This window comes from Coregonus clupeaformis, chromosome 34 (assembly GCF_020615455.1).
Source record: "Coregonus clupeaformis isolate EN_2021a chromosome 34, ASM2061545v1, whole genome shotgun sequence".
Lineage (NCBI taxonomy): Eukaryota > Metazoa > Chordata > Actinopteri > Salmoniformes > Salmonidae > Coregonus > Coregonus clupeaformis.
In genome coordinates, this window is record NC_059225.1 from 1,640,425 (window position 1) to 1,661,516 (window position 21,092).

Consider the following 21,092-nt stretch of genomic DNA (forward strand, 5'->3'; position numbering starts at 1 on the left):
TAGATCTAAATGATTGGATTTAATTAGATCTAAATGTTTAGATGAAATTGGATTTTATACAAACACTTCTAATAGGGAAACATTGAGTCATTGAAAAGGGGTCAGTGGCTTTATGAACAGGCTGAATGAAATAAAATGTACAAGGTTAACAGGTGTTGAGAGCCACAAATAAAGGAATCATAGTTGAAAAACTAGAAGACCAATATAACTTAATTTATATAAACTTTCTTAATGATTGATTAATATACATTTTCTAGGGAATTTATTGCTTTATTTTTCTTCTTTGGAAGGACAACAAATTGTATGTAAAACTGTTAGCCTTTGAGACAAACTGTTACTGTATATATAATACATACTGTAGGTATTTTTAAAATAGATCTGCAGTTCAATCAATAACAAAGCTGGCACCCCACCACTATTTAGGTAAAAACCTGAGGGATGGGGTTGGAGGAATGTTACCACTCAAATTCATAGACAGAACTATACATTAGTTCAGAATTATAAGAAGACAGTTGGTGTGTGTGTATGTGTGTGTGTGGGTGTGTGTCACAGGAGGTTGGTGGCACCTTAATTGGGGAGGACGGGCTCATGTTAATGGCTGGAGCAGAATGAGTGGAATGGTATCAAATACATCAAACACATGTTTTCCATGTGTTTGATGCCATTCCATTTGCGCCGTTCCAGCCATTATTATGAGCCGTTCTCCCCTCAGCAGCCTCCACTGGGGTGTGTGTGTGTGTGTGTGTGTGTGTGTGTGTGTGTGTGTGTGTGTGTGTGTGTGTGTGTGTGTGTGTGTGTGTGTGTGTGTGTGTGTGTGTGTGTGTGTGTGACAAACACACCCAGTGGAAAAAAGCCAAGTGGAGTTAGCTAGCTGGAGGTGACAGCTTAAAGACTGTCAGGCAGCTTTCTGTTGCTATACCCCCAGGGGAGTTCCCTCTGTCTGCACCGTGTTAAAGAACATACACCACGCTACGTGCCTCTCTGCTCACATATCATTTGCACTGCTGCTATAAGGGCATCAAAAGAAAAAAGTCATTTTGTAAAGGAGACGTTTGGGGGGGTGATATCATAGAATACATCCACACCAACTCAGATGGATCTCAAGGGGGGATTAACACACACACACACAGAGAAGCCGTCACAGTGTGAATGTGGTGATCTGAGGCAGGGTGATCCTTAGTGCAAGTGACTGGGTCACATGGTCAAATGTAACAGAACCCTCCCACTCTAGAACCATACCAGCTCCATTCTCCTCTCCTCCACTGAGCTCATGTTCTGTCACAGATAATGAGAGTGGTGGAACCGGAGTGATGGATCCCCTCCGGCATCTCCTCACAGAGAACTAGCCTACACTCAGTGTGGTGGAGATAGAGATCTCTGTTTTTATAATACAGGGAGACACATTAGCTAATTACTATTAGCTTGTTTCATTTTGTTCAATTCATGTTAGGTCCTTTCTTATTTTGAGCCAACGGTTTGTGAAAGAAACCTAGTTTTCTTCATATACTGTAAAACATTATGCATAAATTGTGAATTACACCAAAAAAACTGTTTAACCATTAAGGCAAGGTAGTCTGCGGGCTACAGTCCACAACAATAACACTGCCTTGTACACTTTTTACAAGGTTGGTTCCCTTCCGGCTAGAGGGGACAGCCAGTTTTGTCCTTGAGATCCTATTCCCAGTGTAGCTCTCATACTCTCCATGGTGATTTATAGATGGTATTGTTGTGTTTCTCAATATCGTTCAATACACAGCCCGTCCCCCTGCCACTCTGGACCTTGTCATGGCTTCCTTCCAAATGGCACCCTATTCCCTATGTAGTGCACTACTTTTGATCATGGCCCATAGGGCTCTCGTCAAAATTAGTGCACTATATAGGGAATAGGGTGCCATTTCGGACATAGTCCCTGTCTCAGATCTCTGCCTGGTGCTATAAGGCCCCTGATGGCCCTGGGGCCCCTAGACACACTAATTGGTTTGGGGAGGATTTTGATAGCCTGGAATCCAAACTGATGCTCCGTTTTAATGGTGAAACTGAGCATATCAGTTTAGATTCCAGGCTATGATTTTTTGGTCATTTCAGTTTTAATAAGAGGGAATTCAACACTGTTTGTGTTATGTGGGCAAGAAAGAGGATGCACTGTCATGGGCCTGTCCTGTCTAACCATATAAAGCACCTGTTGAAAGGGAGGTAAGGGCACATACACCGACCTACGCATGGAGACATGCACACAGCATAGGCTCATATGCACTCCAAAATACTGATGCCACAAGGAAGAAGTCGTAGTACATCCTTTTTCCAAAAAAAACATAGTGTATGAGAGTTTAGCCATGCTTTCAAAATATCTGTAACTTTACACACCTAAAACAAACACTATTTACATGTGTTGCAACATACATGTTAAATAAACAGCTGTTAAATTGGACTGGATGGAATGAAGTGGAACAGCATTCATCCACATTTGGATGGAGGAGAGGATGGAGCCAATGCTAACTGTCAGATGGACATAAAACTGTCAATTAAAAATGATCTCTCAGAGCTTACCCATTTTGAAGTCAGGTCCACGACAACCTTCCCAATTTAAGCCCTGATATTACTGTAGTGTAAGTGTTAGTTGAAGAGCTATTTCAAATCAATCATTATATTGGATAGCACATTCACAGAAAATAATAGTCTACTTACTATCAGAATTAAAAAATGTGTTGATCTCTTTGGGCACATTTCATTCTGTTATGTTACACTTCTTCAGAAAGCAGGGAAATCTATGCCCTTAACCTGTGAAGCTAGGTGCTTCCTATACGTGCTGTAAAAATGAAGAATCAAAGCAATAGTCTTTATGCAATGCCTGCTCTCTTCCTAGTCCACTTTCTCTATCCATAGTGAAATGCATACACCTTTGCTTTGAAATATTGGAATTGCTGTGGTTTAATGATAATAAAAGTCAATTTTTGCAGATAACCGCAACAAGACAAAGGCACTTGCAGACACTGCCACCTATTGGCAAGAGAGGAAAGCTATCTGGCTAAACTAAGGCATACAGTGGCTTGCGAAAGTATTCACCCCCTTGGCATTTTTCCTATTTTGTTTCCTTACAACCTGGAATTAAAATTGATTTTTGGGGGATTTGTATCATTTGATTTACACATCATGCCTAGCACTTTGAAGATACAAAATATTTTTTTTGATGAAACAAACAAGAAATAAGACAAAAAAACAGAAAACTTGAGTGTGCATAACTATTCACCCCCCCAAAGTCAACACTTTGTAGAGCCACCTTTTGCAGCAATTACAGCTGGAAGTCTCTTGGGGTATGTCTCTAAGCTTGGCACATCTAGCCACTGGGATTTTTGCCCATTCTTCAAGGCAAAACTGCTCCAGCTCCTTCAAGTTGGATGGGTTCCGCTGGTGTACAGCAATCTTTAAGTCATACCAGAGAATTAGATTGAGGTCTGGGCTTTGACTAGGCCATTCCAAGACATTTAAATGTTTCCCCTTAAACCACTCGAGTGTTGCTTTAACAGTATGCTTAGGGTCATTGTCCTGCTGGAAGGTGAACCTCCGTCCCAGTCTCAAATCTCTGGAAGACTGAAACAGGTTTCCCTCAAGAATTTCCCTGTATTTAGCGCCATCCATCATTCCTTCAATTCTGACCAGTTTCCCAGTCCCTGCTGGGATGGTGTTCTCGGGGTGATGAGAGGTGTTGGGTTTGCGCCAGACATAGCGTTTTCCTTGATGGCCAAAAAGCTCAATTTTAGTCTCATCTGACCAGAGTACCTTCTTCCATATGTTTGGGGAGTCTCCCACATGCCTTTTAGCGAACACCAAACATGTTTGCTTATTTTTTTCTTTAAGCAGTGGCTTTTTTCTGGCCACTCTTCCGTAAAGCCTAGCTCTGTGGAGTGTACGGCTTAAAGTGGTCCTATGGACAGATACTCCAATCTCTGCTGTGGAGCTTTGCTGCTCCTTCAGGGTTATCTTTGGTCTCTTTGTTGCCTCTCTGATTAATGCCCTCCTTGCCTGGTCCGTGAGTTTTGGTGGGCGGTCCTCTCTTGGCAGGTTTGTTGTGGTGCCATATTCTTTCAATTTTTTAATAATGGATTTAATGGTGCTCCGTTGTATGTTCAAAGCTTCTGATATTTTTTTATAACCCAACCCTGATCTGTACTTCTCCACAACTTTGTCGCTAACCTCTTTGGAGAGCTCCTTGGTCTTCATGGTGCCGCTTGCTTGGTGGTGCCCCTTGCTTAGTGGTGTTGCAGACTCTGGGGCCTTTCAGAACAGGTGTATATATACTGAGATCATGTGACAGGTCATGTGACACTTAGATTGCACACAGGTGGACTTTATTTAACTAATTATGTGACTTCTGAAGGTAATTGGTTGCACCAGATCTTATTTAGGGACTTCCTAGCAAAGGGGGTGAATACATATGCACGCACCACTTTTCTGTTATTTATTTAGTATAATTTTTTGAAATAAGTTATTTTTTTTCATTTCACTTCACCAATTTGGAATATTTTGTGTTTGTCCATTACATGAAATCCAAATAAAAATCAATTTAAATTACAGGTTGTAATGCAACAAAATAGGAAAACCGCCAAGGGGGATGAATACCTTTGCAAGGCACTGTAGAGATTGTCTAACTCCCAAATGGCACCCTATCCCTATAAAGTGCACCCTATGGGCCTATGTCAAAACTAGTGCACTATATAGGGAATACGTTGACATTTGGGATGCAGCCATAGACATTGATGTCCGTGGTAAAGTGTCTTCTTGCAGTGATCTGAAAAGCCTTCGCTGTGATGGATGGCAAAGCCCAGCTGACCATATTGCTGTGCTAATAAAAACCTGCCCTGCAATTCACATACCTCACTGTGTTTTTTTTAACTCCGGCACCATTGCTTTTAAGAGGAAAACTGGTTTAGGTGTCAAAAAGAACGATGCCCCTCCTCAGACCACGACTCACCTCAGAGGTATAGAATGAAAGGAGAGCTATATTTACAACTACGTTTTCTACCGGGTTGAGACAGCAGGATGGACCTTACAGATCAAACTTTTACCTCACTACTCCTTACTTGAAAGTTTTGACTTGATGTTTCATTACAAGGTGGACAGTTACTGTACAATAACAATGATTTTAATCAAAATGTAAAAAGGAACAAGGAGAAAAAGATACAGCATAATAATAAATGGATCAAATAAAAAAGAAGACCTTGAAAGAAACAAAAGCAGCGAGTGTATAAAATGCAGTGCTGCTAACACTATCAAATGATGAGGAACTATCTGATGGCGAGCAAGCTGTTGCCATGCAACATGGTGTCAGTACACAATGCAGTCAGCAGAGGATCGCTGGGTACACAGGAAGTCACTTGTTATCTCTTTGTATCCAGGGGTGTCTGTAAGGCCACTTCCTGTTTGAATTACAAGGAGAACGATTAGTGACAACATTTTATAATTAATGTGCAGATTATCCAATATATGTATTAGAGGTATCCATCTCACCTTCCATGAGATTATAGAGGTTGCAGTAGTTTGTGCCATGATCTCTAATGGCGTACCAGCTCTCTGAGACAGACATGGCCTGCAGAGAAAGAATGGTTCTGGTTAGAATAAGTGTTTTAGACCTGAGACAAGTTACTGTAGTGTTAGCTGCAGATAATCCACGAAAAAGATATGATCCTAAAAAGGCCTACACATGATATTATTGTCCTTATATGTCATATGGATGTATAGAAGTGACAACAGGATCAGAGAATATCCCTCTTACCGAGACGTGACAGTGGGTGAAGAACTCAAAGGAGACCAGACGGAACGTGAGGTCATCGACAGACTTCTTAAACGGTGTGGTGTGTTTGGCTGCTATGAAGTGTATAGAGGCTGCCTGGAGCTGGGGAGCAGCGAGAAAAAGAAAGAGATAGAGATAGAGATAGAGATAGAGATAGAGATAGACAGAGACAGAGACAGAGACAGAGACAGAGACAGAGACAGAGACAGAGACAGAGAGACAAAGAAATATGCAACACCCATAGGGTTGTAAAACTACCAGTAATTTACCAAAGTTACTGGAATTTTCTCTAATTTTGGTAATTAACAGGTAATGTATGACAATCTATGGTAACTTTGGTAATTTATACTTAAATAACTAAAAATATCTATTCATAAAAAATATGAATTCAAGAGAAAACAGCTTAATTAATTAAAAAAGCATCTAATCAACAATGACATCATTTCCAATTAACTTTTCCAACAATGTACTTTTTTCACAACTGCCAACAGTTTGGCACCAAAACATTTACAACAATCACATATTGACAGAGTAAATAAAGTTGAGTAAAAATGTTAATGCTGGAACCCTTACATTAAACACCAACGGTATTCACTAAGTTGATTGATTATATTTAGGTTTAGGATAATGTTTTACAGCTTTGTCACTCAATGTTTTATATTAAAATAATCTCAATTCATGATTTTATATATTTGACATGTTTTGAAAATTCCATAAAATCCTTGAATGTTTCTAAAAATTCTGGTAGTTTACTGGTAAACTTTGAAAGTTACCAGTAATATACCCTCCCTTTGTAACCCTAAACACACACAAGTAATTATACAAATAGAAACACACACACACACACACACACACACACACACCATACCTTGTAGAGGCACCTCTGGCCCCCCAAGGCACAACTGGACATGGTCCTCCACTGCTTGATCTGAGTGACCAGACCTTCATAGACCTGTCTACAGGGGATCCCAAAGTACCTGCAGTCGGACGCAGAACATAGAAATACATAGATGACAGGGCTCAATTCTTAGTCTTGTCCGCCATCTTTCCACAGCTTGTAGTTGAGAATCCTGGGCCTCCGAGGCTACTTCAATACCAGTATCCGCCACAGTCATTTCAGGTAAAATGGCACTGGCGCCATCTTATGGATACAGAGGGTAGTGTTCAACTGGGCCTATCATAGAACTGCTAATTAAATTCACAAGTGGTTGTGATAAATCAGCACCATGTAAAGCTATTTATGTTTATTTGGAGCCATTTTGTGCAAAGAGCTATAATAAATTATTAGTCATCATGAGGGGCATGCACTTTGGATTTAGTCCATGAGATCATATGTTTGTATTGATATGGGTCAGACCATAAAACAGCAACAGTGAACAACAACAATAAAAACAACCAGAACCACAATAAAAACAGCACGCACCATGTGGTCAAAACACAGACATATAGTCATAGCCTAATAATGGTCAAACCGTAGCTTACCATTCTACTTTGCATTGCGCATGGAGAGGTCCCGCGGATGTGATCTTGAGATTTGAGGTCGCAAAAACTAGAGCCACTGCAAGGATCCACCCTGTCAAATGCATCTTGTGAAAAGTAATATTTTTTAAGCAGTATCCAACTAACACATTCACATCCCCAACAACAAAGTTCTGAGGCCTATTTTGGGAGACGGATAGAAAATCACAGGATGGTCATGTGAGTTTAGAGGAAAGGAAGCAGCCTAAACTCAATTAACTTTAGAAAAAAGATCCATCATTCTACAGAGCAGAGACCGTCCACAGAGCCACAAAGGGCAAGACTAGAGAGACATCTACGGGTCATTGAAATGAAAGCATTCACTGCAAACTTGTGAAATTGAACATACATTACGGCCATACATTCCAGGCACTTGCATGTTCAGGGTTCAATAATTAATTGGAGACTCTCCAGAAAGGAGAGAAAAAAGTTCTTAAAAGTTGTTGTAAGAGGATAAATAGGACATTCACTTTTTTGTGGTTGCAAATAACATCAATTTTTTACATTGGTTAACTCATTCTTTAGAATAGAATATAACTTTAATTTGATCCCTAGAGGGGTCTGTATGTGTTCGTTGCTCATGTTTTCCCAGAAATTGAAAAAAAGGGTAGTGTAGTCCACAGTAGGCTATAGGCAAACCTTCCTGTATCGTTGACGTGGACACACCATTCAATATTTTGGGCTGTGAATTGCATCCAAGACCCGCCCCGAAATGTCGCATTCACTCCGCCTCACCGGCGCACTTACCTATCCTTGCCCAGAGGTGTGTAATAGAACACGCCCCTTCCAAATCCAACTTCCAATCCGTGGACAGAATTTGCCAGACCCCCTCCTTTGATGCCGTCCTTTCACTATAGAACGCTCAATACCCCACGTCCGCTTCATTTTGAAGACGCGTAGGTTGTGGAACATTTAAATAGATGTAGCCCGAGCCGCGAGCTAGTCGTGGACTGGATACTTCTGTTCATAATGTAAATGATCCCCGTGTCCTCCACGCGTGTTGAAATTTGTTCACGCAGCGCGCAGTTTCCATTTTTCCCACACAACTTTAATCTGCTTGGACCCGTCCATCGGCCGGATACATATTTGTACAGATGACCTAAACATCCAGTAAGTCACTGACATGACACACATACAGTAGGTTGACAGTTTGTCCACATTTATGCCATTGTTTGCTCTACTAATGCTGTTTGAGCATATGTGCTTTGGTAATTATTTTATAGACACTTTTTAAAGTTACAACATCGAAATCTTCAAGTAAACAAATAAAACATTTCTACAGGTATCACATTTCCATATTTGCTTGCTACTTAGTAGGCTACACTGCACTGTACTAGGCTACAAACTTAATACTGTTTTTCTTCCTATTCTATTTCTGTCACAATTATGTTCTTCTGTTACCTTTTGACAATCTTGTTTTTTTTTTTTATCCTCGGGGATTAATGGTTTCGGTTTAATGCCGTGGGAATGGAAGTCATGTGGATTCTGCTCTCAGATCTCGAGTTCTTCACATTCCGTCCTGTGAATGAAACCCATGAGATTCGGATTGGAACAGGCTAATTATTCATAGATTTAATCTCTGTCACTCGGTCGCGTCAAACCATTCTTATGAACGTTCCCAAGCCGCCCTCTATCGGCGTCGTCATAGTGGTGCCCTAAAGTGGTTATAAACCCAGTCAGTCATTCTGGATGGAGGTAACTACTGTTTTGTCTAAATTACACTATAGTGCCTGGAAATACGATGACATTGCAAAAGTAGTCAAATATGTAGTAGGAAACTACTTTGCCAGCATTATCATGTATTCGAATATACTTTAGACAGATGGCAATGTTGTCATTAGCTAGCAAAGTTAGTCAATACTGCATCTAAAGTCAATTTGGTGACATCAAAATTTACAAAAGGTTTTCCTACTAATTATTTGCCTCCTTTTGAATATCATTGTATTTCCAAGCAACTGTAAAGATTGCAGTCAGAGTGCAGTATCACTGCAGTATGCTGCAAATACTACATCCAAAATAACACTGTTTTTTTTACTGTAGTAATTTTGTAGTGTAACTGCAGTTAGAGTGCAGTATAACTGCAGTTCCACTGCAGTACATTGCAGTTATTCTTACTGCATCCAAAATACCACAGCCGACTGCAGTTACAGACTTTTACTGCAGTTTAAAAACTGCAATATGTTTTTGTAAGGGCACTCATTGACGATGCATTGTGTAGAATGCTCAGTCGGGCATCAATCGGTTCAAAACGAACGTTCAAACGAATATTGTGACGAAACATGCAACCCATGATATTCACGATAGTCACGTCTATTATAGGCATTGGTTGAAGCTTGGTGTTAAATTAAAATCTCCCTATCATCATATCTAAGCCAATATGACACCAATCTCGATGAAAACTCAACGTGATTGGAGGTACATAACACACTCCCCGCCTATCGTCATCAGCCGTCCGTCAATTACCGAGAACCACATACCAGATTTTTTTAGCAATTGAGTTTTAAGAGTATTTCTTGAACCTACCTAGCTCAAATTCTAGAGGTCGGATTAAAACTAGACTATAGCGTCCATAAAGTGACCATTGGATTTAAAAAATGCCGGATTGACTAAATTTGTAGGTGCAACAGTTTTTTATAAAATGTATAATTTATCCCTCTCACGTGCACATTTCCATCCGTTAAGAAACAACGATGTGCTACGATGTGTAGGATTTCTGACAATGCTAACATATTTTTTAGCCGTCGTCGCTCGACAACAACACAGCTGCTTGCCCCATGATGCCAGTCATAAGAAGTGTATGCGAACAAACCTAGGCTACTGTATATAGCTAGCTACATGGTGGTATTCAAGCTGAGGTTAATCAATAAATGCAAACAGAGATTAGCTAGGTAGCTAACTTGCTAACGTTACCTAGCTAATGTTAGCTTGCGTGTACAAAGTCCAGCAGCTAGCCTCTGTAGCTAGCTAACATCAGTCAGCTGAAAGCTGGCTAGCTAACGAACAGGCAAATAAAGGTAGCTAGCCAATGAATGTGATTTTGTTTTGATTAGCTAGCTAGCTAGCTAACATAATGTTATACCAATCACATGAGAGCTAACGTTGGCTAGGTAGCTAACCAACAAGCGAGGAAAGCTATCTATCTATATTTTGCCAAGTAAGGTACTTCTCACATAAGGCTGAAGTCATCATGTGTAAACTGCTGATCTAGACACTTGCGTATAATCGGAGCACAAAAAAATATGCACAAATAAACTCAACTGGCTTACCTGGTTAAATAAAGGTTAAATAAAAATAAATAGTTAGTTAACATTAGTTTTGTTAAGTTTAAAACCACCAAACATTAGGAAACTGCCACGCTGATCACGTTCATTTGCATTGCACAGACCAAATGACAGTAACGTTAAGACAAGGTTGCCAGATTTCAGACAGGACAAACACTGCAGTTAGCTATGCTACATTTCCTCGACTAAGAACATCCAAGACCACAACACAAACCATAGCTGAGAAAACAAATTGCTTTGTTAAGAAACAGTAAATTAGCTATGTTGAACCGCATATAGTAAATGGTTGAAACCAAAACGCACATGTAAACAGAACCTCAGTTGTGCATGCTTACCAGACTGACAGCACGTGTCAAATAAATTCAAGCTCCGGCATAAACTCCCTCTCCTGCTGTCTTGACATTTATAATCCAAATGTGTGCTGAGTGATCAACACGGTGTCAAATAAATGTTCTGTGTGTTTACAGACAATCTGAAATTGCCATCCACAAGTAAATTGTAGTCGGGGTGCTCCACACTCTGCACCAGGTTAAAATGACAACATCAGAATCATTGCTTGCTTATTTGACTTGCTGTTTGAGGTTTGAATCCTAAGCAACCTGCCTATACATAGTTTGAAGGAGAATACCAACATAGCTAGTGTAGTAGGTCAAAGCTATGTGCTGGAAAACCTTGGTAGAGCATGGGTGGAATAGGCATTGTGGTGCTCATGTGAATTCCATTAATTTTTTGGCTTCAGACCAATGCCTATTCTCACTTAAAATGTAGTTTCTTGTTTTTAATAATGTTTAATTGATCAGCAAGACCACACAGTCAACTCTATAGGAGTACTAGCCAAACTCTGACTATCAATACAGAATGTCTTACTTAGTCAGCGTATACACTACAATTAAGAGGAACTACCAAGGGTGTTTCAGGTGTTTCCAGACATGTAATTCCAGTATGTTGAAATGCCTTAATCTATGATGATGTCTCTGTTCCTGTCTGCCCAGTCTCTGAAATTATGGAGAAAAGACAAGCTGATTCACGGACCACTGTGGTGGAGGACCAAAACACATGGCATGAGCTAGCTATAATGGACCCAGTGGACAAACCACACCTGGTTCACAAGGTAAAACACACCCATTGCCCATGTCAGTGAATCAGGCTAAGCTCTCTGATGAGTAGGAAAAGCACTACACAATGGCCGCCGAGGGGAATATGCTGTGTGAATAGGGGCACTTTGCTTAAATAAAAGTTGTCCTGCTTACCCTGTTGCTGTTATTAGTCATTTCAACTGGTTGTGACTCAGACAGAATGTGAAGTGTTTGTTTGCATTTAAGATACTATATAGTCAGTTAGTTGTATGTCGGCCATTCATTGCTGTGGTATTACTGTGCTATAGAAGAGAAAGCTTATAGACACATTTCCCGGCACATTTCCCAGAATCAGAAAGCTCTTTGTTTACCTAGCAGTGGATACAATCACATGCAACTTCAAATGCAGCTCATGAAAGTTAACAAACACGTAATCAAATGGTTATCGACTACAACATCGCAGATGTCATCAGAGGATTGATTACCTAGCAAGCTAGCAAGCCAGCGAAGCAAGGTAAAATATCACAAATGGAGCTAGATAAAGCCAGAAGAATATTATACTTGTTGAACATAGCTATAGCCATCAGTCTTGCATGTTTTCATGGTCATCACTCACTCACTGTTAAGTTTGTCAAGGTTCCGACTTTAGCGTTAGCTATCCTTCTACAGAGCTTTTTGGTCGGGGGATGCGTGCGCATCACTCGAAAGTGATGTTGCCTCTCCTCTCCTCTCTCCTCTCCCGAAGGACTCAGAAGACCAGGAGGCTCTGGTGTTGAATGGGTCTAAACATCCTAAACATCGCCCTCTGCTTGTCTCCTTCGCCCTGGAGGAGTTTGAGTTTCCCTCCAGCGTCTGTTTAGAAGAGATGCCCCTCTTCCCCCAGTGGCACCTACCCCTCAAACTGATGGCCATCTTGATGGCGCTGACCTTCCTGTACACCTTTATGAGGGATGTGCTGCAACCCTTTGTGTCTCAGAGCAGGAGTGACTTCTATAAGATCCCTATACTGGTGATGAATAAGACCCTGCCATGGACGGCCATATCTCTGCTTGCTCTGGTCTATCTGCCTGGGCTACTGGCTGCCCTGCTACAGCTGCACAGAGGTAGGCTACATGCATACACATACTGTATGTATGGAGGCAGGTACACACACACATGCACACACACACAGACACACACACACATGCAGGCAAGCACATACATATACATACTCCTAAGTATGCTCAAAGTCCTACACTTAAATTTGCCCATTACTATGTGCTACACATGATGCTTTTCCTTTGAGACTTACAGTGGGGAAAAAAAGTATTTAGTCAGCCACCAATTGTGCAAGTTCTCCCACTTAAAAAGATGAGAGAGGCCTGTAATTTTCATCATAGGTACACGTCAACTATGACAGACAAAATGACAAAAAAAAATCCAGAAAATCACATTGTAGGATTTTTTATGAATTTATTTGCTAATTATGGTGGAAAATAAGTATTTGGTTAATAACAAAAGTTTCTCAATACTTTGTTATATACCCTTTGTTGGCAATGACACAGGTCAAATGTTTTCTGTAAGTCTTCACAAGGTTTTCACACACTGTTGCTGGTATTTTGGCCCATTCCTCCATGCAGATCGCTGGGCAACACAGACTTTCAACTCCCTCCAAATATTTTCTATGGGGTTGAGATCTGGAGACTGGCTAGGCCACTCCAGGACCTTGAAATGCTTCTTACGAAGCCACTCCTTCGTTGCCCGGGCGGTGTGTTTGGGATCATTGTCATGCTGAAAGACCGTGGAGCCCCAGATCGAGGGAGATTATCAGTGGTCTTGTATGTCTTCCATTTCCTAATAATTGCTCCCGCAGTTGATTTCTTCAAACCAAGCTGCTTACCTATTGCAGATTCAGTCTTCCCAGCCTGGTGCAGGTCTACAATTTTGTTTCTGGTGTCCTTTGACAGCTCTTTGGTCTTGGCCATAGTGGAGTTTGGAGTGTGACTGTTTGAGGTTGTGGACAGGTGTCTTTTATACTGATAACAAGTTCAAACAGGTGCCATTAATACAGGTAACGAGTGGAGGACAGAGGAGCCTCTTAAAGAAGAAGTTACAGGTCTGTGAGAGCCAGAAATCTTGCTTGTTTGTAGGTGACCAAATACTTATTTTCCACCATAATTTGCAAATAAATTCATTAAAAATCCTACAATGTGATGTTCTGGATTTTTTCTTCTCAATTTGTCTGTCATAGTTGACGTGTACCTATGATGAAAATTACAGGCCCTCTCATCTTTTTAAGTGGGAGAACTTGCACAATTGGTGGCTGACTAAATACTTTTTTTCCCCACTGTAAGGCGTCCGCATGCTTCCCAGCCGAAACAGTTTGGAACAGTTTGTGCATATATTATGACGACATTTTGTGACGTTTTTGTTCGTTTTGGACTTTTTTCGGATATTCGGGCACACAACATGTTTTCTGGAGGCAAGCCGAAGTCGGTAGCCGATGTCGGTAGCCGAAGTCTACGCCTCTTCATTGATGATTGGTCAACAGTAGAGATTCTTCAATAACGTCTTAGTTGTCATTCCACGAGAGACGACTCGTTTTCATGCACATTCTGTTGTTGACAAATACTGCACCAAACATCTTAGTAGATGTAAAATTGCGCGACTAAGATCTCCTCGGCAAAAACGTTCAAATTAATGACAGATTTTCTGAGTTATCTTAGATTCATTCTGACTGTTTTGAGGAATAGTCTGGCTACGGCTTCTCAAAATGGACAAACAATACTATTGCCGCTTTTTTCTCGTTTTGCAAGCGAAGGTCTTTTAAGGGAGTATGCGAGCACACTTGTTCAGTTCGCCTAGCCGACTTCGGCTAGCCGCCAGCCGAACTGAAGCATGCTGACGCCTTTACCTCCACACCAGTGGGCCGCCAGTGTTTTATGTTAATGTTAGCTCTAGTGTTATTATATCAGGAGTGTGACACTAAATACTTGTGGCGAGCAGGATCAACAACCTCTGCATCATTCAAGACTGTTGGTTTGTGAGGTGTTAAAGTTCACACAGCCATTTTTATGTAAATAGCATCTGAAAATTTCAAATCAAAGTTTATTGGTCGTGTACACAGAATTGCAGATGTTATCACAGGTGCAGCTAAATGCTTGTGTTTCTAGCTCCAACAGTACAGTAATACCTAGAAATACATTTTTATTTAACACAATACACACATCATCCAGAAAAAGAAAAAATAATAAAGAAATATCAGAACGTGCATTTACATTCATCTAGCATACTTTTTCATATTTTGTTTTTACTGGTACCCCATGGGAATCGAACCCACAACCCTGGCGTTATAAGTGCCGTGCTCTACCAACCACACGGGATGTTAGAGAAGTTAGATAGATGGAAACGGAACATTTAAAAAGTGAATCCTCAATGGAAAAGCGCGATTAGGCCTACTACCACAAACAGTACAATTTGAAATGTCATTGGAGTGCACATTTGTACACATACTTCCACAAACACACACTGACATGAAATCAGTGCAGGGAGACACACAGTTTGCATAAGCGCAGTTGGAGTGGATTTATTTACTTATTTATTTAAGTTTAGAGAATAAATGAAATCCTATTTATAGTTGTTATGAATTAGCCAGAGGTTGTTTTTCCCTGCAGGAAGGTCTACTCTTGTCTGCCTGGCAGAAGAACCTCAAGAAATTATGTGTCATTGTGTCAACACCAACACCCTAGTCAAATAAATGCTCCAGTTTGACCTTACTACCCCCCCTAACCCCTACTCATAAGGGTAATTGGAGCCTTGCAGTGTATAAATATAGGTTGAGGTTTCCTCAGTGCAATGCAATTGTAGGGGGTTGAAAATATGCAGCCAGCCACAATGGAAGCAAGCTTCATCAGGTTCACAAATAGATAGGATAGGATAACACATAGGATTTTTGGGGCTGGGTTTCCCTACAATAAAGGTCAATGGATCATATGAAAAGTACTGAAGTTAGTCTATATTAGGGTTCCACTGACAGCCAGACAGCCAGGATGTGGCAACATAGTGTCAAACCAGAACATTTGTTTGACTAGGATGTTGTTGTTGACACGATGACACACACTATCGTGAGGTTCTTCTGCCAGGCAGACGAGATGTAGATCCACCATGTAAAAATGACTTTCCCAGCTCTCTCTCTCTCTCTCTCTCTGTCTCTCTGTCTCTCTGTCTCTCTGTCTCTCTGTCTCTCTGTCTGTCTGTCTGTCTGTCTGTCTGTCTGTCTGTCTGTCTGTCTGTCTGTGTCTCTCTCTCTCTCTCTCTTAGGTACCAAGTACAGCAGTTTCCCAGGCTGGTTGGAGAGGTGGATGTCTATGAGGAAACAGCTGGGCCTGCTAGCCTTCTTCCTAGCAGCACTCCATGCTATCTACAGCCTCTGTTACCCTATGAGACGCTCCTACAGATACAAGCTGCTCAACTGGGCTTACCAACAGGTAGATGGCTACTAGACCAGGCTTGTATAAAACATTTTGTATAACTGTTGATACGCATTTTATACTATGATGAACAGAAGGCTGCTTATTTCATCAATATGGTGTATATTCAATCAAACTCAATCAATCAAATGTATTTTATAAAGCCCTTTTCATATCAACAATTGTCACGAAGTGCTTATACAGATACCCAGCCTAAAACCCCAAAGAGCAAGCAATGCAGATGTAGAAGCACAGTTGCTAGGAAAAACTCCCTAGAAAGGCAGGAGCTAAGCAGAAACCTAGAGAGGGACCAGGTTCCAAGGGGTGGCCAGTCCTCTTCTGGCTGTGCTGGGTAGAGATTATAAGAGTACATGACCATTTAAGGTTAGATCGTTCCTCAAGATGTTCAAACATTCATAGATGACCAGCAAGGTCAAATAATAATCACAGTAGTTATAGAGGGTGCAACAGGTCAGCACCTCAGGAGTAAATGTCAGTTGGCTTTTCATAGCCAAGCATTCAGAGGTCGAGACAGCAGGTGCAATAGAGAAATAGGGAGATAGGGAGAGAGAGAGCGAAAGAGAGAGAGATAGGGTTGTATATTGGTATATCATTTCATGACAGGGTAAACCAATTCTTAGGTGACAAATTATGGTGCCAGGTTTCTGTTGGCGTTGAGGTGGGAGCGTTTTGTTATGTGCTGTATGCCGGCCAGCATAAACAGAACCACCTGATCGTTGTGTACTTTTCTCAGTATGGAATCTAATGTGAATATGAAGAATAATAACAGCTATTATTGAAAGCCAACTTTATATTGACTCTGTTGCCCATCCCAATACGCCAGTTCTCAATCAGGCATTGTTGTCAGATGTGACTTTGATATGTGTATGTGAAATGCTTATTTGATAAATATGGTGTATATTCAATCAATCAAATGTATTTTATAAGGCCCTTTTTACATCAGCAGTTGTAACAAAGTGCTTATACAGATACCCAGCCTAAAACCCCAAAGAGCAAGCAATGCATATGTATGGTGGCTGGGAAAAACTCCCTAGAAAGGCAGGAACCTCGAGAGGAACCAGGCTATACGGTGTCAGAGGAAGGCCCTAAAAATTGTCAAAGACTCAAGCCACCCAAGTCATAGACTGTTCTCTCTGCTACCGCACGACAAGAGTTACCGATGCACCAAGTCTGGAACCAACAGGACCCTGAACAGCTTCTACCCCCAAGCCATAAGACTGCCAAATAGTTAGTCAAATAGGTAACCAAATAGCTACCCAGACCATCTGCATTGACCAACTCTTTTGACTCATCACATATGCTGCTGCTACTGTTAATTATCTATCCTGTTGACTAGTCACTTTACCCCTACCTGTATGTACATTATCTACCTCAATTACCTCGTACCCATGCACATCGACTCGGTACTGGTACACCATGTATATAGCCAAGATTACGGGAAACTTCCAACTAGGATTTTTTTTTAAACTGGGAATTTTGGGAAAGTTACTGGAATTTTGCAACCGAACCATATTATAATATAATTGTTATTGTCTATCTCTCCATCAGGTCCAGCAGAACCAGGAGGACTCATGGGTGGCAGATGACGTGTGGCGTATGGAGATCTATGTCTCCCTGGGTATCATGGGTCTGGGTCTGCTGGCTTTATTAGCTATCTCCTCTCTTCCCTCCATTTCTGATGCCCTCAACTGGAGAGAGTTCACCTGGGTGCAGGTATCTATCTGACCCTGAAAAAATATTATTTTCTGTCTGACTGTCCGTATGTCCTTCCATTCACCTGTCTGTCTGCGTGTCTCTCGATGATTTAAGTGGTCAGTGTTTCCTCTCCAGCATCTACAGTTGAAGTCGGAAGTTTACAAACACTTAGGTTGGAGTCATTAAAACTTGTTTTTCAACCACTCCACACATTTATTGTTAACAAACTATCGTTTTGGCAAGTCGGTTAGGACATCTACTTTGTGCATGACACAAGTAATTTTTCCAACAATTGTTTACAGACAGATTATTTCACTTATAATTCACTGTATCACAATTTAAGTTGACTGTGCCTTTAAACAGCTTGGAAAATTCCAGGAAATGATGTCATGGCTTTAGAAGCTTCTGATAGGCTAATTGACATCATTTGAGTCAATTGGAGGTGTACATGTGGATGTATTTCAAGGCCTACCTTCAAACTCAGTGCCTCTTTGCTTGACATCATGGGAAAATCAAAAGAAATCAGCCAAGACCTCAGAAAAAAAATTGTAGACCTCCACAAGTCTGGTTCATCCTTGGGAGCAATTTCCAAACGCATGAAGGTACCACGCTCATCTGTATAAACAATAGTACGCAAGTATAAACACCATGGGACCACGCAGCCGTCATACCGCTCAGGAAGGAGACGCGTTCTGTCTCCTAGAGATTAACGTACTTTGGTGCAAAAAGTGCAAATCAATCCCAGAACAACAGCAAAGGACCTTGTGAAGATGGTGGAGGAAACAGGTACAAAAGTATCTATATCCACAGTAAAACGAGTCCTATATCGACATAACCTGAAAGGCCGCTCAGCAAGGAAGAAGCCACTGCTCCAAAACCGCCATACAAAAGCCAGACTATGGTTTGCAACTGCACATGGGGACAAAGATCGTACATTTTGGAGAAATGTCCTCTGGTCTGATGAAACTAAAATAGAACTGTTTGGCCATAATGACCATCGTTATGTTTGGAGGAAAAAGGTGGTACCTTGCAAGCCGAAGAACACCATCCCAACCGTGAAGCACGGGGGTGGCAGCATCATGCTGTGGGGGTGCTTTGCTGCAGGAGGGACTGGTGGACTTCACAAAATAGATGGCATCATGAGGAAGGAAAATTATGTGGATATATTGAAGCAACATCCCAAGACATCAGTCAGGAAGTTAAAGCTTGGTCGCAAATGCGTCTTCCAAATGGACAATGACCCCAAGCATACTTCCAAAGTTGAGGCAAAATGGCTTAAGGACAACAAAGTCAAGGTATTGGAGTGGCCATCACAAAGCCCTGACCTCAGTCCTATAGAAAATGTGTAGGCAGAACTGAAAAAGCGTGTGCGAGCAAGGAGGCCTACAAACCTGACTCAGTTACACCAGCTCTGTCAGGAGGAAGGGGTCAAAATTCACCCAACTTATTGTGGGAAGCTTGTGGAAGGCTACCCAAAATGTTTGACCCAAGTTAAACAATTTAAAGGCAATGCTACCATATACTAATTGAGTGTATGTAAACTTCTGACCCACTGGGAATGTGATGAAAGAAATAAAAGCTGAAATAAATAATTCTCTCTACTATTATTCAGACATTTCACATTCTTAAAATAAAGTGGTGATCCTAACTGACCTAAGACAGGGAATTTTTACTAGGATTAAATGTCAGGAATTGTGAAAAACTTAGTTTAAATGTATTTGGCTAAGGTGTATGTAAACTTCCGACTTCTTCTGTATTTATCTCTATTTGTGTCAATGACCCTGAATTTCACTGGCAGTCTGTCTGCTTGGCAGTACTTGTGGAACTTAGTAGCTGTTGACAGGCCTCCTTATTGTTTACCTATCTTCTGGTCCTTCCATCCTGCAGAGGAGTCTGGGATATGCGGCCCTGGTCCTGTGTATGGCCCATGCTCTGGTCTACGGGTGGAGGAAGTGGGTGGAGCCTAAGCACTACGTGTGGTACACCCCTCCATCCTTCATCCTGGCCTCGCTCCTCCCAGCCACCGTCCTATTGGTCAAGGCCGTGCTGCTGCTGCCTTGCCTGGACCGGAGGCTGGGGCAGATTCGTCGAGGATGGGAGAGCCCCCGCCCCCCAAGGGGAAGGGGAGTGACTGAAAAATGACACAGCAGTGACGATTGATAAATTGTTTCAATTATGGGATAAGACCGGAAGCTTGGTCTCTGGAACTCAAGGAGAATCGGTGCTGGTTGATGGACAACATAAAGTGGCCACTGCACAGTTCCACTCTTCTGCATATTATACAGATATCTGTTTCACTTCCTGATTATAGAGGTGACAGACTCTGTAGTCTATACACAGTGTGTTTACTGAATTGATGTCCTGAGAGCGTAGCCTGGTTAAGCAGACTGACTTCTGCGCTCATGTTTTGTTTCACTGAGATATTGCAGGATCAGACAAGGCTACTGAGAAAGCTCAGCTCAGTTGAAGGTTAAAGAAAAACGAAGGACCATCTTGTGGCATGTTTGCACCCAGTCAGGGAAACATGGAGAAACCAAAGCCTGCTCCTCTTAGACAAAAGTTCTATAAGTAAGTAGTTAGTGCATAGTAATGTTATTTAATGTCAAACTGTAGACAATGTAAAATGTAGTGCACTGTATAAGGAATAGGGTGCCATTTGGGAAGCAACCAATGAGAGCATCATCATCATCATTCAGATTTATTACATTTACATTTTTGTCATTTAGCAGACGCTCTTATCCAGAGCGACTTACAGTTAGTGGGTGCATACATTTTTCATACTGGCCCCCCGTTGGAATCGAACCCACAACCCTGGCGTTGCAAGCGCAATGCTCTACCAACTGAGCTACAGGAGGCCTACCTAGTTATGTAGGTCTATGATAATTTCTATTAATGATTTCAAAGCTTACTTTGTGCTTGTTTTCAACTACAATTAAGACAGCAGCAAAAAGTGCTGAAATATTCCAAAATGCAGTTGAAGGTAGAGGAACTACCCTCAGTATCACTCTGGAACAAAGATTTGAACATGATGAGAGTTCAACTGCTTGCCCTTTCATGACAACAGTTCACTATTGACATGCAACATTTTTTTATATCTATAAAAAATTAAAATAAATACTATAGGGGTTCTTTGTCTAACTGAGTACTAGAGTCAAAGGTCAAAGAGTGAATTGTTTGAGTCAACTCTGATTAATGTCTCTAGCTGTACAGGGACTCTTGTTTATAATTCTTGGTCTGTGCACTTCCTCATTCCAAGTTATTCTGT

The 21,092-nt window shown here is 41.2% G+C and overlaps 2 protein-coding genes across 2 annotated transcripts; one reads left to right on the forward strand and one right to left on the reverse strand.

Annotated features, from left to right (window-relative positions):
* Positions 1-5,312: 5,312 nt before the first annotated feature.
* LOC121549523 lies at positions 5,313-7,469 on the reverse strand. The gene is made up of 5 exons (XM_041861315.1): positions 7,271-7,469; positions 6,657-6,765; positions 5,771-5,890; positions 5,506-5,584; positions 5,313-5,414 (listed from the first exon to the last, which is right to left on the reverse strand). Exons 1-5 carry the CDS (start codon positions 7,372-7,374, stop codon positions 5,323-5,325), a joined length of 504 nt encoding a protein of 167 aa, XP_041717249.1. The 5' UTR covers positions 7,375-7,469; the 3' UTR covers positions 5,313-5,322.
* Positions 7,470-8,193: 724 nt separating this feature from the next.
* Positions 8,194-20,522, forward strand: LOC121549522 (STEAP family member 1B-like). The gene is made up of 6 exons (XM_041861313.1): positions 8,194-8,416; positions 11,580-11,698; positions 12,409-12,766; positions 15,963-16,129; positions 17,681-17,845; positions 19,715-20,522. The coding sequence occupies exons 2-6, from the start codon at positions 11,591-11,593 to the stop codon at positions 19,967-19,969; spliced, it is 1,053 nt and encodes a 350-aa protein (XP_041717247.1). The 5' UTR covers positions 8,194-8,416; positions 11,580-11,590; the 3' UTR covers positions 19,970-20,522.
* Positions 20,523-21,092: the final 570 nt, after the last annotated feature.